Source organism: Barbus barbus, assembly GCF_936440315.1.
Source record: "Barbus barbus genome assembly, chromosome: 44".
NCBI classification, from domain to species: domain Eukaryota; kingdom Metazoa; phylum Chordata; class Actinopteri; order Cypriniformes; family Cyprinidae; genus Barbus; species Barbus barbus.
In genome coordinates, this window is record NC_136722.1 from 23,715,542 (window position 1) to 23,730,000 (window position 14,459).

General features: G+C 36.9%; 2 protein-coding genes and 1 gene segment (V, D, J or C); 2 read left to right on the top strand and 1 right to left on the bottom strand.

Annotated features, from left to right (window-relative positions):
• The window catches only part of LOC306863410 (Ig kappa chain V-III region MOPC 63-like), a 773,265-nt gene that overhangs the window by 221,065 nt on the left and 537,741 nt on the right, over positions 1-14,459 (top strand).
• On the top strand, positions 2,550-3,464 carry LOC306863249 (myeloid-associated differentiation marker-like protein 2; the record flags this gene model as incomplete). The annotated part of the gene is made up of 1 exon (XM_079406500.1): positions 2,550-3,464. One exon carries the CDS (start codon positions 2,550-2,552, stop codon positions 3,462-3,464), a length of 915 nt encoding a protein of 304 aa, XP_079262626.1.
• The window catches only part of LOC306863427 (putative protein MSS51 homolog, mitochondrial), a gene marked incomplete at its 5' end in the record, with an annotated part of 10,772 nt that continues 2,646 nt past the window's right edge, over positions 6,334-14,459 (bottom strand). Inside the window, 4 exons of the mRNA XM_079406757.1 lie at positions 6,334-8,000; positions 8,883-8,976; positions 12,193-12,756; positions 13,658-13,782. Coding sequence (XP_079262883.1) covers positions 7,811-8,000; positions 8,883-8,976; positions 12,193-12,756; positions 13,658-13,782 — 973 coding nt within the window. The 3' untranslated portion in view covers positions 6,334-7,810. The remainder of the gene's footprint in view (positions 8,001-8,882; positions 8,977-12,192; positions 12,757-13,657; positions 13,783-14,459) is intronic.

Below are 14,459 nucleotides of genomic sequence, written 5' to 3' on the forward strand. Positions count from 1 at the left end.
CATTGTCCATTTTACAATGATTCACTCAAAATATTTATATAATCAAAGAATACATCATGTAAATGTGGTAAAATATATGGATTCAGTTCACAAGCAGTTCATCCTAGTAATTTAATCCAGCATAGATGATGCATAATGATAATGCATGAGCATGCATGGCTAATGAGTAATTAGGACAACAGGAAAGCTGCTCCACTCTTGAATAGCTAATGATTAATATGTGAAAGGGATAGCTCACCCAAAAATGTCACCAATATGATATTTTGAAGAACGTGGGTAACCAAAAAAAATGTCAAATTTGGAAGTTTAATTTTTGGGTGAAATATCCCTTCAAACTTCAATGCAAATCGTTACAAAGCAGCTTTACAGAAAATTAAAGTTTCTGCATTATATTTAGTAGTAGCTTATCAGTTGTGACTATCTCAAGTTGACATTTGTGTTTCTAAAGTCATGAAAATATTGCACATTCATTGATCTCTTTGGCTGCAAATGTATGAAGCTGCTGTTATTCGGTGCATTCACAAGGGGGCAGATGTCAGAGGTCTTAAGGGCAGATTTGAGGCCGCAGCAGTAATGCTAAATGACAGTATTAACACATATAAACATAAATGTAATCTTAGTTCTCTGAAGCAGCTCTGCACATGGTCACACTGGTGTTCATGCTTACATTAGCAAGAACAATCTCATGCTGTTAGATTATCATAGGCACATTTAAATAAAGTCAGTACATTGACAATATCTTGATATTATTCAAAGATGTTCTTCCAGCTAAAACGGCAAATTCCAGCATTTTCTTATTCCATAATATGATTCTGACAACAAAGATAACATAGATTTTTAAACATAATCAATGGTTGTGAAACATATGACTAATTTTCTTCAATTAGAGAGGCATTTCAACTCTCAAAGTTAATCCAGCTTCAAGCAAAGATGTTCAGAACTCATTTCTTGGTTGCATTCAGTGATTTTCACTTCACAGAAAGCTTTTTAACCTGATTAAATCTGATTAATTTTGTAACATCAACACTGTCATTGAACTGAATTGACTGAAAATGTAACTTTTTTTTTAATTGAATTGATAACACTATCATTTTTTGTAGAGCTGCTTTATGCAGAAGTTGAATTTGATTCATAATTGCAATAATTTTACAATACCAACAAGATTACTAAGGCTTTTAAACTAAATTGAGCTTTAAAATGACACTATTGAATTCATTAATGAACTTTGCAATATGACATTATTGCTGATCTAAATTCAGCTAAATGATGACAATTATTTTCTGTAGAGCTGCTTTGTCGCTGAAATTGAATTTGTTTAATAGTTGATGAACTTTGCAACATATTGACCTGAACTGACTCAATAAGAACTAAATTGAGCTGAATAATGACAATATTGCTTTCTGTAGAGCTGCGTTATTGAATTACATTTTTGTAATTAACTTTGCAAACTGACTGACTTTGCTGAACTAAATTGAGCTGGATAATGTCAATTATTTAGCGCAGAGCTGCTTTACAGCTGAAATTGAATTTGTTTCGTAATTTAACTTTGCCATTGACAGTTATTGAAACAAACTGAATCAAATTAAATTGGGCTTAATGACACTATTGTTCTCTGTAGTTCTGGCTGAATTGAATTTGTTTCATATTTGATAAACTATGCAACACTGTCACTGTTAATGAACTGAATTCAATCAATTATTCTTGAATCGTTATTATTGAATTAAATGAATCAGCTTTGAACTAAACAGTGAATAATGACACTACTGTTTTCTGTTATAGAATTGAATTAATTTTATAATTGATGACCTTTGCAACATTGACAGTTATTGAACTGAACTGAAACAATACAGAACTAAATTGAGCTGAATAATGACACTTGTCTTCTGTAGAGCTGCTTTATAGCTGAACTGAATTTGTTTCATAATTGATGAACTATATATAAAGCACTATAAATAAATGTGACTTGACTTTTGAGTATCTTCCCTACTGATAATCACTAGGCCAAGGTGGAGCTTTATGGTGTGATAGTAGCAGTGTCTTTTGCATGATCTGGCATGTCATGCCTTTTTATCTTCCTCCGAAAGCAGCTCGTTTTCATAACGCCCTCAGAGCTGTTGAAGAGCCATTCCACGCTTGTTATCGCCAAGATGGAAAAGCCCAAGTTCTCTCCTTCCGGCCTGACAAGCACTCCTTGCACATGGCGCAGATCGTGATGTGTGCGGTGACGTTTGCGGTGAGCTACGTCTGGGGTCACCCGCTTCACACCTACTGGATCTACTGCATGGTGGTGTGGGGTTTGTGTCCCATCATCTCGCTGATCATCACCATAGTGGAGATGTTCCTCATCCACAAGCTGATCCTGGTGTTCTGCATGGACTGGGACGACTTCACGACCGTCCATGCATGACAATGCATGACTCCTGCACGGCGATGTTCGCCAACTTCTACATCTGCCGGAAGTGCATTTGGGGCTGGATGGTCACAATCACACACTGAAAGTTTATGGTGTGTGTAAAGACTTTATCGGCAGTGTATATGTAAATCATGCAATGTGGAGTAACGGTCCACTTGAGCACAGCTCACACTTCTCTGGCATCAGACGAAGAACAATGTTGTTCGGACTGAGTCTCTCTCAAAGTTTCCGGATTCTCGAGATGGCGTTCTGCGCTTTGGCTCTGATCATCCCGATGTTTCGTGGCCCCATGTCCAGTCCGTATGGGATCTGGTGTGAGTTTGTGTGGGTATTCGGACTCATCGTGGCTGTGGTGGTCTTTGTTATAGAGAAGTGCCTGGTGGATAAAGTGATCGAGCTCCTTGTGTTGAAGCACTCTTGGAATGATCTCTCCTGCGGATTGAACCTTCTGTCGTCCCTCATGCTTTTGTCTGCATGTCTCATCTACTGCACCATCTTTGTGTGCGCAACATGCATCGCAGACATTATCTGCGCCATCGCCTCCATCTTGGCGTTCGGCGTATATGTGGTCGATACCGTGATGTTAAAACTCAAGTGTCCTGCAGGTTATCTGTCCAACGTACAAGGCATCCTGCGCTTCAGCCAGGCATTTGTAGCATGCCTCATCTTTACCGCGGTATACAGCTACTTCAAAGGAGTGGAAAAATGGTTCCGGCCTGTCGGTTTGATCTGGTGCATTCTGGTCTACGTGGTGTGTTTCCTTCCAACCGTGGTGGTGATCCCGTCACACCTGCAGAAGTGCGTGGATCTGCTGCGATGCTGCAATCTCAATAAGTTGGAGTTGGTGCTTGACGTCGTCGCTGTCGCTCTGTACGTCTCTGCTGCCATCCTTTGGCCTGTGTTTGGCTATAAAAACTATAAAAGAGACTCCAAAACCCTCGATTATCGCTTTCATGATCTTAATTTGGTCACAATCCTGACATATGTGAACTTGGGGCTTTACCTCGCAGACCTCATTTGGACTTTGATTGTACTTTGTAAAAAAAGGTAGAGTTACTGTATCAGACGTCCAACAAACATTGCATGAATGTAAAGCAGTAACCATGTCTTGAACACTGAAGGGACCAAACCGATTCTGTGGGGAAGGGGGTATTTTTATTTAAAGGAATTTAATAATTAAAGCGAATTAAAGGAGTAAAGGATAATAAAGAAGATAATATTTACAAGATTATCACATTACATTCACTCGTATGCCTATTTTGTTAACATTCAGTAATGAATTTAATGATATCCAATCAGTGATAGTATATTCGATTCAAAATGACTAAATTTGACAAACTCGAGTAGTTTTGCTTCATAGACCCCTTTTAGAGCCGACGTCACAATTACGTCACAGCGCTAGCTAGCGGCAAAACAAAGGGCGGAAGCGGAACAGACTAAAATGTAAATTACTTATTTAATAAAATATTTTTTCATCCTTGAAAAAAATCATAATCATAAATTAATATTTTAATAAAAGAATACTGCGAGTTTGACAGACTTCCATAACTTGATAATAGACTAGTGTTTCCACAATAATAAAAATATATATATTTCAAGCTCCTGACAGTTGAAAACAATTGATAGTAAAATAAATGCAGTTATGTTTGAACTGTATCATTGTATGCTAAGATGAGTTTGTCCACAGTCCCTTTTATCTGTCTATAGTCTTTGGTTAATCTTAAAACGACATTTTGATTTATCAGTATATTTGAATGATTTTGCATAAACGCTGTAGGACGTAAGGCAAACTGAATCAATGAGGTAAAATATAAATGCAGCTGCAGAAATCAATTCATACACATAGCAGCTGGACATTTAAACAATATTACAGGTCTATTTGAATAAATTAAATTAATTGATCCCATATTTTCACATCACTTCATTCATTTTTCTTATCTGCATTGAAAAATGTAACATAAACACTTATTCAACAAATACACTTCTTCTGCAGCCACTAGCATTATCTTTATTGAGGTTAAAGTTGAGTTCAAATATGAAGCGTTAGTTCTGTTCTTCCTCCTCTTTCACCTCCAGCAGTCCATGAAAAGAAACATAGTGAATGTTGGCGTGTAATTGCTTACTTTCTATCCATTAAAGAATGCTGAAAAAACAAATGTATCAGTTTCCACGAAGATATGAAGAAGCATAACTGTTTTCAACATTGCTAATAATCAGAAATGTGTCTTGAGCAGTAAATCAGTATATTAGAATGATTTCTGAAGATCATGTGACTCTGAAGACTGCAGTAATGATGCTTTTACTTTTTACAATATATTCACATAGAAAACAGCTATTTTAATATTTCACTATATCACAGTTTTAATGCATTTTTGATCAAATAAAGACAGCATTGGTGAGCAGAAGACACTTTTAAAAACATCTTATCTTTAGTTTTTTTTAATGTGTGATCCAATCAATTCCATTAGTTTTTTTGGCACAAGCATGGACAGGTTGTGTAATGCTCAAAAACATGACACAAAACCATGCAATATCAAATAAAAGACAGAGACAACATTAAATACAGATTCACATGCAGTAAGACGATAAACACGAGTTTGCTTTGTGCTTTGAATTATTGGAGAGCACGAAACATTGGAGAAATTTAGAAATCAAACACTCAATTTTAGATGTTTTTGGGCCTATAGAGTTCACCATAAACTTAGAGTTCGCCATTAGAAAGTACTTTTCTAATAGTATAGTTACTATTGCTGCTAGAGTTATTGCAAAGAGCAAGACTGTTTATGAATAAAGAACATTTAATTTGATTTTGAGAGTGATGTTTTAGTGCTAGTCTATTCTTGGTCTCATGATTGGGCCTCATTTTGGCCCCACAAACCCCCTGCTTAGTCACTCTTACTCTTTTAATGATTGCTAAAAATGACATGAGAATGAAGCAGCGTGGAAAAACAGGAACTCGGGTATTAATGCAGTAGCTAAACAGCAGATTGTACTGTACTTGATTGAATTACTAAGCAATAATTGAGAGCCTTCATGAGGCCGGAGTGAATGAACAGAAGCACAGACAGCTGCTGGGATATTTATATCCCCTCTCAAAATACAGCACCCAGCATGCAGCGAGACAGCTGACACTACTGGGGTTATAAGACACACAGCCTAAATGAGCGCCTATTAAACCCTGCTGAAAAAAACAATAGAAACCATCACAGATTTTGTAATGGTTTTATTGGTTATAATGGGAACTGTATTGGTTTTAATGAAAACTGTAATGGTGTCTATTGGTCTCTTAGTCACCTTCTATTGGTGGCTTGTTAAAACTACTAAATCCTAATGGAATCCACACTACGGAAAAGCTAATAGTTTAATAGTTAAAAGCTGATGGTTTGTAATGGTATGCCATTAGAATTTCTGTTGTTGTTTTTTAGCAGGGAACAAAGGCCAATAAATAAATATCCTGAACAAATAAAGGAATAGCAAACTACTTTTAAACGTTAAACTCACTAAATAAATAATAATGATATATTAATAACTTTCAGCTATATCTGCTTAATTAAAAAGTTTGCGTCAATGAGCATAACGTAAACAGAACGAATCCAGATTGGATCACGTGATGTCATCTGCCTTACAGTAAAGCGTTCTTTATTCTCAGTAAAATAAGAGCGCAAGAGTAGGTATAAAGCTGGATCTTACATGTTAGATGCAGTGAGACTGAACAGCTGTTCTTGCGGGTGTCTCTCGGGTGATGGGGTTTTATACAGAGCGCAGCTTTTCTCGAGGCTTCTGTGTGAGGTTCTCAGGCGTCTACATGTTCACGTGGAGACCAGCAACTTCTGACCCACAGTGGGGTTTACAAAAACAGAGACATTCATAAAAAAATGACATGGACCACCCCCCCCCCAAAAAAAGTATCCAACACCATTAAATAGAAATAAATTTATTTAGGCGGTTTGCATTTGGCAGCAAACTCTTGACTTACACTGCAAGACATGCTTACATTTTTCCCCACCATACTGTATTGTTTGAGCTTCAGCAATGTAGCCTATAATAAATAAATAATAGGCCCTATAGAAAAATAGACGCATTTTTTATTGGCTTATATAAATGTTTTTATTAGCCTCATAAAGCTTCTTCCATATTAATCACTCAAGTGAAGCTAAAACATACAGAGAATCAAAAAAATCTGGCACGAGCTCTGACTAAGGGATCAAAATAGACCTTTTGGTTTAAAAAATAAATAAAAAGATTATGAAGATTTATAAAATTTGAACCTGGACCACAAAAACAGTCATAAGTAGCACTGGTAGCAATAGCCAACAATAGGCTACATTCTATGGGACACAATTATCAATAGGCTATTTCTTTCACTCCAAAAATGATTAGGGTATTAAGTAAAGATCATGTTCCATGTGTTACGGTAGTAGCAATGATTAGTGCACAATGCAGGGTGTTTATTGATAAAACAGAGGTAATAAGGCAGATGAAGGTATGTTGAGACTTGATACTTGAATCAGATGCAGAAAGGATTTACTGAAAGATGTTGTATCTTGCCAGGAACTCATGAAAGCAACACACACCCCAGGATGACGGTGGAAACGAAGGACAATGACGGATGGATGGAGGAAGACAGGCGATGGAGAGGAGCAAGAGGTAAGTAGTCTTACAGGTAAGTCGCAGCGAAGAGCTATGAGAGTCCACTTTGTGTAAAGGAGATCCGACAACTGACTGGAGTGGGGTGTGTGTTTAATTAGTGCTGGGGTGATTAGGTGCTGATGAGGTGCCGGTGGCTTGAATTAATACACAGGTGATTCCAGGTGAGGGCGTGCGGTGTGATTGGAGAAGGACAGACAGACTCGTAACACCATGAAGATATTTTGTAAATTTCCTATATCAAAACTTCATTTTTGATTAGTAATATGCATTGCTAAGTACTTCATTTGAACAACTTTAAAGGAGATTTACTCAATATTTTTTATTTTTTGCACCCTCAGATTCCAGATTCTCAAATAGTTGTATCTCAGACAAATATTGTCCGATCATAACAAACCATACATCAATGGAAAGATGACTTATTCAGCTTTCAGATGATGTATAAATCTCAGTATCAAAAAAATTACCCTTATGACTGGTTTTGTAGTCCAGGTTCACATATAATATAATATAATATAATATAAAACTTTTAAAGAGCGAATAAAGAAAATGTCATGGCAGATGTCGGCATTAGGGGGCGCTAAATGTTCACTAAATTGTGTTGCAAGCAACTGTTTAACAGCAGTTTTACGTGAAACGTTTATTTCTTAACTAATTATTAAACTGTAATAGCAAGTGACAATCAGGGGGTTATTAATTTGTAGGGTTTTCAGCTGGTTTCTAAGTGAATGAAAGGGAAGGTCTGTGAGTCTACTCCTCCTGTTGTGTCTCCAGCAGACCCTGAAAGTAAATATAAAAGGCGTTGCAGTAACTGGGGGCTTTGTTTGGGTTGGACTGGACCTGCTCGGGTTTCTGGGAGCTGAAGGGATTGGGTCCGGTGTCTTTAACGTCCATCTCCAGCTCTATGAGGATCTGCAGGGAATACTGGAGCTCAGCATCGCTGCAACACAGAGACACAGCAGAGAATGAATGAGCGACACTGGAGGGAACCAATCATCCTGGAACCTGTGACTGTGTTTGGCTGCTAGGGTTGGGTTTTAATTGGTGAAATTTGCATTGGAACATCAAGAAGAGGAATTTCCGATTAATTGTGATTCAAATCAAATCAACACTGAGGAATTTCATTAATCCAACACAAACAAACAAACAATGAATGAATAAATACAACAATCGTAAATATAACAATCAAATAAAATCAACACAAAGGAATTGTATTAATCCAAAATAATAAATAAATAACACAAAAACAAGCAAATAAAGAAATGTATGCATTTGGCAAAGTGACTGGCATTTAAAGGCATACATATTTAATGCATTTCAAACTCATAACTTTGACACCAAGGTCTACTAATGTATTATTTATTTTATTATTATGTAATGTTGTAAAATAACAATAATAAATAAAAATGCAATAAAATATACTGTATATAAATATATAACATTTATCATTTATTGTATCAAAATATAAAAATAAATAAATCATATATAAAAATACAATATGTACACAAAATGTTATATATAAAAAATACAAAAAATATATAAAAATGGAATAGAAAAGAACAGAATATGTAAAAATTAAATATTAAATAAATAAATAAATAAATACACACACAAACATAATAACATTTATATAATTTATTATTATATACACACACAATTATATACACACACACACACACACACACACACACACACACAAATAAGAATATAAAAAGTGAATCAAACTGAGCAACTGAATTTATTCTCCAAGTCATTCTCAGTTCAGAAGCCTGGGATATGGCATGTAAACGCTTACACTGAGTATTGACTGAGTGGCACTTACTTGTACATGGTGAAGATGGATGGGATGTTATAGTCTCTGAGCAGCAGTAACGTGGGCAGCCAGCCCTCTCCTAAACCCTGAGACGCGTGGAACCCTGAACCAGACCACAAACAACAAAACCGGCTCATCAGCTCACAAAGACAGCGAGAAAGAGAGGACAGAAGCTGACAGCTGCAGATCATCAGATCACACACAAAGAGAGTTCAGATGGATAATCTCACTCTTTGTTTGTTTGTCTCCACTTTGTGATTGATAGCGTGTATATCCCTCTTCCCAGATTAGAAGTGTGGTCATGTGTGTTTGGATGTGAGGAGATTTAAGCACTCAGGGACCCAGAGAAACAGCGGTGCTGTAACGGGTCTCGCCTCAGGGGGAGAATGATGGAGCTGTGTGCGTTTGCATTGTGTTTGTGCGTGAAGGTTTTCAGCAGTTTGAACCTTGTTTGGATGAAAAGCAAGCTCCAAGATCAATGAAATTTTAGTATCATTGATATACTATTATAGTTTTCATTAATATTTTTAATTAGACTTTATTTATATATTTTTTATTTATATATTTTCTGTAATTAGACTTTTCTTTATTTTTTTTGTTTATTTATTTTCATTTTCATTTTAAAGTTTGTCATTTATTCATATTTATTAGCTTTATAAATTTTTTAATGTCTATATATTTTTATTAATTGTTTTCATTCATATTTTAAATGACACTTTATTTATATATTTTCTTATTTATATATTTGTCATATTTATTAGTTTTATTTTTTATTTTTCTATCGTTTTTATTAATTGTTTTCATTATATTTTAAGATTCAGACTTTATTTATATTTTATTATTTATATTAAAATTTTTATTTTCCTTTATATTTTCTTATTTATATACAGTATTTGTCATATTTATTAGTTTTATGAATTTTTTAAATGTCTATATAGTGTTTTATTAGTTTGATTTATTAATTTAGTTATTTTAGCAATTAAAGTTAAAATAAATAAAAAGGAGAAAAGTTGCTTTCACAACTAGCTGAAATAAAAAAATGGAGTAGAGATTTTAGTTTTAGTTTTATAATAACTTTATTATAAACTTTATAAAACTGCTTAGAAACCATTAAATTGTATTTAATATTTCAAAGAAATATTTAGCTGTTTTATCAAAGCAGAATTTTTAAGTGAATAAATTTGTTTTTTTAAATGAAATGAAATGAAAATCAAAAAATTGTCACAATATATACTGAATCCATTAAAATGAAATAAAAAAAAGCTTAAGCTGAAGTACTACAATTACCAAAATTAAAACTGAAATAAATATAAATCAAAGCTAAAGATAAATGTTTGAAAACTAATAAAAATAAAAAAATCACTAAAACTTAGTTTCAACTAAAAAAATGAAAATAGAAAAAGAAAAGCTAATTAAAATATGGAGAAAATGGAGACAGGGTCTTGTACAATCAGGCCAGGACCACACTGAATAAGGAGATTAGAGCGGCTAAGAGGAGCTATGCTAAAAAGTTGGAAGATCAGTTCACAATGACCCAGCTTCAGTGTGGAAAGGTCTGAAAGCCATCACAAACTACAAGACACCATTCCCCAGCACTGAGGCGAATCAACAACTTGCTCAAGATCTGAATGAGTTTTATTGTAGATTTAAAACCCTTCTCCCCCACTCCTGTACTCCAGATCAGTGGAGATGATGTGCACCAGGTCTTCAGGAAGAACAAGAGAAGGAAGGCACCAGGCCCAGACGGTGTGATACCAGCCTGTCTGAAATCCTGTGCTGACCAGCTGGCCCCCTTCTTCACACAGATCTTCAACAGATCACTGGAGCTGTGTGAAGTCCCTTCATGCTTCAAACGCTCCACCATCATCCCCGTCCCAAAGAAACCCTACAAACTGACTACAAACCTGTGGCTCTAACATCTGTGGCCATGAAGTCATTTGAAAAACTGGTTCTGGCTTTTCTGAAGGACATCACTGGACCTTTACTGGACCCCCTGCAGTTTGCCTACAGAGCAAACAGGTCTGTGGATGATGCAGTCAACATGGGACTGCATTACATCCTGCAACACCTGGACAAATCAGGGACTTATGTGAGGATCGTGTTTGTGGACTTCAGTTCGGCCTTCAACACCATTATACCAACAATCCTCCAGACCAAACTAACCCAGCTCTCTGTCCCTAGCTCTATCTGTCAGTGGATCAACAGCTTTCTGACAGATAGGCAACAGCTAGTGAGGCTGGGGAAATCCACGTCAAACAGCCGCTCCATCAGCACTGGAGCTCCTCAGGGCTGCGTACTCTCCCCACTGCTCTTCTCCCTCTACACCAACGACTGCACATCTAAAGTCCCCTCTGTCAAGCTCCTGAAGTTTGCAGACGACACCACACTGATCGGCCTCATCCAGGACGGTGACGAGTCTGCTTACAGACAGGAGGTTAAGGAGCTGGCTGTCTGGTGCAGTCTTAATAACCTGGAGCTCAACACGCTCAAAACTGTGGAGATGATCATGGACTTCAGGAGAAACCCCCCTGCACTCCCCCCACTCACCATCATGAACAGCACTGTGACTGCAGTGGAGTCATTCAGATTCCTGGGCACCACCATCTCTCAGGACCTGAAGTGAGATATTCACATTGACTCCATTGTCAAAAAGGCCCAACAAAGGTTGTACTTTCTTCGCCAGCTGAGGAAGTTCAATCTGCCACAGGAGCTGCTGAAACAGTTCTACTCCGCCGCCATCGAGTCTGTTCTGTGAACTTCAATAACTGTCTGGTTTGGCTCAGCTACAAAATAATACATCAGAAGACTACAGAGAACGGTTCGGACTGCTGAACGGATTGTGTTCTCTGAACTCCAAGAACTGTATACATCAGAGTGAGGAAAAGGCCTCAGAAAATCACTCTGGATCCTTCACATCCAAGCCATCCCCTTTTTGAACTTTTGCCATCTGGCCAGAGCTTCAGAGCCGCAAAAACCAGGACAGCCAGGAAAAAGAACAGTTTCTTCCCCCAGGCAATCCACCTTGTGAACAGTTAAATGCTCCAAATGTTGTATCTTCAGTTCATTCATTTATTTTCATTTATTTAAAAAAAATGTTTTGGTCATTTTGTTATGCACTATTTTTAGTTTTATTATTGTTTATATAGGCTTTTAATTTCAGTTTTATTTTATTTTTTGTATTCTTTGAACTTATTTCAATTATACAAGTTTTTCATCAAATACTTATATTTTATTGTATTTCAGCTTTATTTCAGTTACCAAAAAATATAATAGTTTTAATTTTATGTATGGTTAATGTTTTGCATGCGTTTGTTTGTACCTGGATGAAATCCGACCACTAGATCTGGTTTGGCCGCTTCTCCTTTCTCCACAACTTCCTCCCAGAATTGATGATAGAGGCCCTTGTAAGCACTGATGTAAACTTTTCCCCGAGGTCCAAACGCCCTCAGCGGGGGCCTCATGATGGGCCCCTGGACCACCTCGGGCCCCACCATCACCACCTCCAGCCCCTGGTGCCCCGGGAACATGCGGCCGAGCTCGTCCATGTCTGTGGTTCTGGCTCCCAGTGTCTCGTTGTGACCGGCCCCGACAAGATGTACGGTCAGAGGACGGGAATACGGGTCCAGACGGGCCATCTGAATCCCGAGGCCCAGCGTCAGCGAGCGAGAGAAGAACTCACTGCACACTCGCCACACAGACTTACGAAGCTCCGCCTCCTCTGGCCGCGGCCTGCAGGCATTGGTCCAGAGGTCTGTCATGTTTTGTCCGGACAGGATTGCGTCCAGACGGGGCGTCAGATCTCCTTGCATGGAGACCCAGTCATCCCAACACCTTACGTCTTTAGCAGGCTGAGACCACGCCTCCGTTGGGAAAGGAAGATCTCCTATTGGAGCACAGCATGATTGACAGAACGTTACTTAGCAACCTCTCACAACTCCAACCACATCCAGTGGTGGCCAAAATTATTAGAACACTAATATATTCAGCAGCTAAAAATGTTTTTAAGTCAGTTATTTCTATTTTTTGCTGTGATGTGTCAGTTTACATTTCCAAACATTAATTTTGCCATTAATTGTAATAATCCAGTGAGATTTTGTCTGGCAACAGCCAGTGCTCGACACAGAGATCTGATCTGATCATCATCCAGTCTGTCTGGAGTAACATGAAGAAACAGAACAAACTGAGACAGACTAAATCCAGAAGAACTGTGGCAACGTCTCCAAGATGCTTCAAGAAACCTACCTGCAAAGCTACAGTACTGTGAAAAGTTTTAGGCACTTGTGTAAAAATGCTGTAAAATGAGGATGCTGTCAAAGATATTGTCATAAATAGATTTTCTTTATCAATTAACTTCTATTAGCTAAATTAAATCAACATTTGGTGTGAGCGTCCTTTGTGTTTAAAGCAGATTTTGCCCTCGGTGCACTAGTGCATAGTTTTGCAGGGAGCTTTGCAGGTAGGTTTCTTGAAGCATCTTGGAGACGTTGCCACAGTTCTTCTGGATTTAGTCTGTCTCAGTTTGTTCTGTTTCTTCATGTTACTCCAGACAGACTGGATGATGATCAGATCAGATCTCTGTGTGGAGCACTGGCTGCTGCCAGACAAAATCTCACTGGATTAATACAATTAATGGCAAAATGAATGTTTGGAAATGTAAACTGATATTTCCCACTGACACACTACAACAAAAGATAGAAATAACTGACTTAAAACCTTTTTTAGCTGCTGAAAATACTAGTGCTCTAATAATTTTGGCCACCACTGTACACATGGTTTCCTCTGACCTGTGTGAATGAGCCACTCCACCAGCCTGTCGATGGAGACCTTGTGGAGCATCTTACAGAACTTCTTATGCAGAGACCAGTCCTTCTTCTGACAGTCTTTACTGCAGTAATACACGTTCAGACACCTGAGAGCACAAAACGAGACGCTGAAGAGTTAAAGCAAGCTTGTGCTAAACGTATTGTATAATATCAGCACTTACGAGTCGAGGCTTCAGCAGACAGATAAAAAGGTCTGTGCCATTTTTAGCAGCTGCCCTCATCATTTCAGTACTTTAAGTCTTTATTGTGCTGGCGGCGTCATGCGGTGTGTGTGACTCTGTCGTAAACATTTCCCCATCGCACAAAGGCTAAAAATTCAGATCAGGTTTTAAGAGAACAGCCGGCAAAGACGAAAAGAGACACAACCGATATGATAAAATGATATATAACGCAATAAAAAGATAGAATATAAATATATAATATAATGTAATTTTTATTTATATATTTATATTGTTTAATATTGCTACACACACACACATACAAATGTAATGAAATATATAATGAAATATATAAGCATATTATATAAGTATACACTTATTTCATACATGATTATTTTTTCTTTTGATATTTTATATAATACATACATATATCATTTTTAAAATGTATAATTTAAAAGTAATGTGATGCAGCCAAATATGGTATATTTATATATTATAAAATATAAAAATATTATATAAATATGTTATACATACCAAATATAATTTCTATAATTAATAATACATAATTATATAATTTATTTATTTGATAAACACAAACAAACACA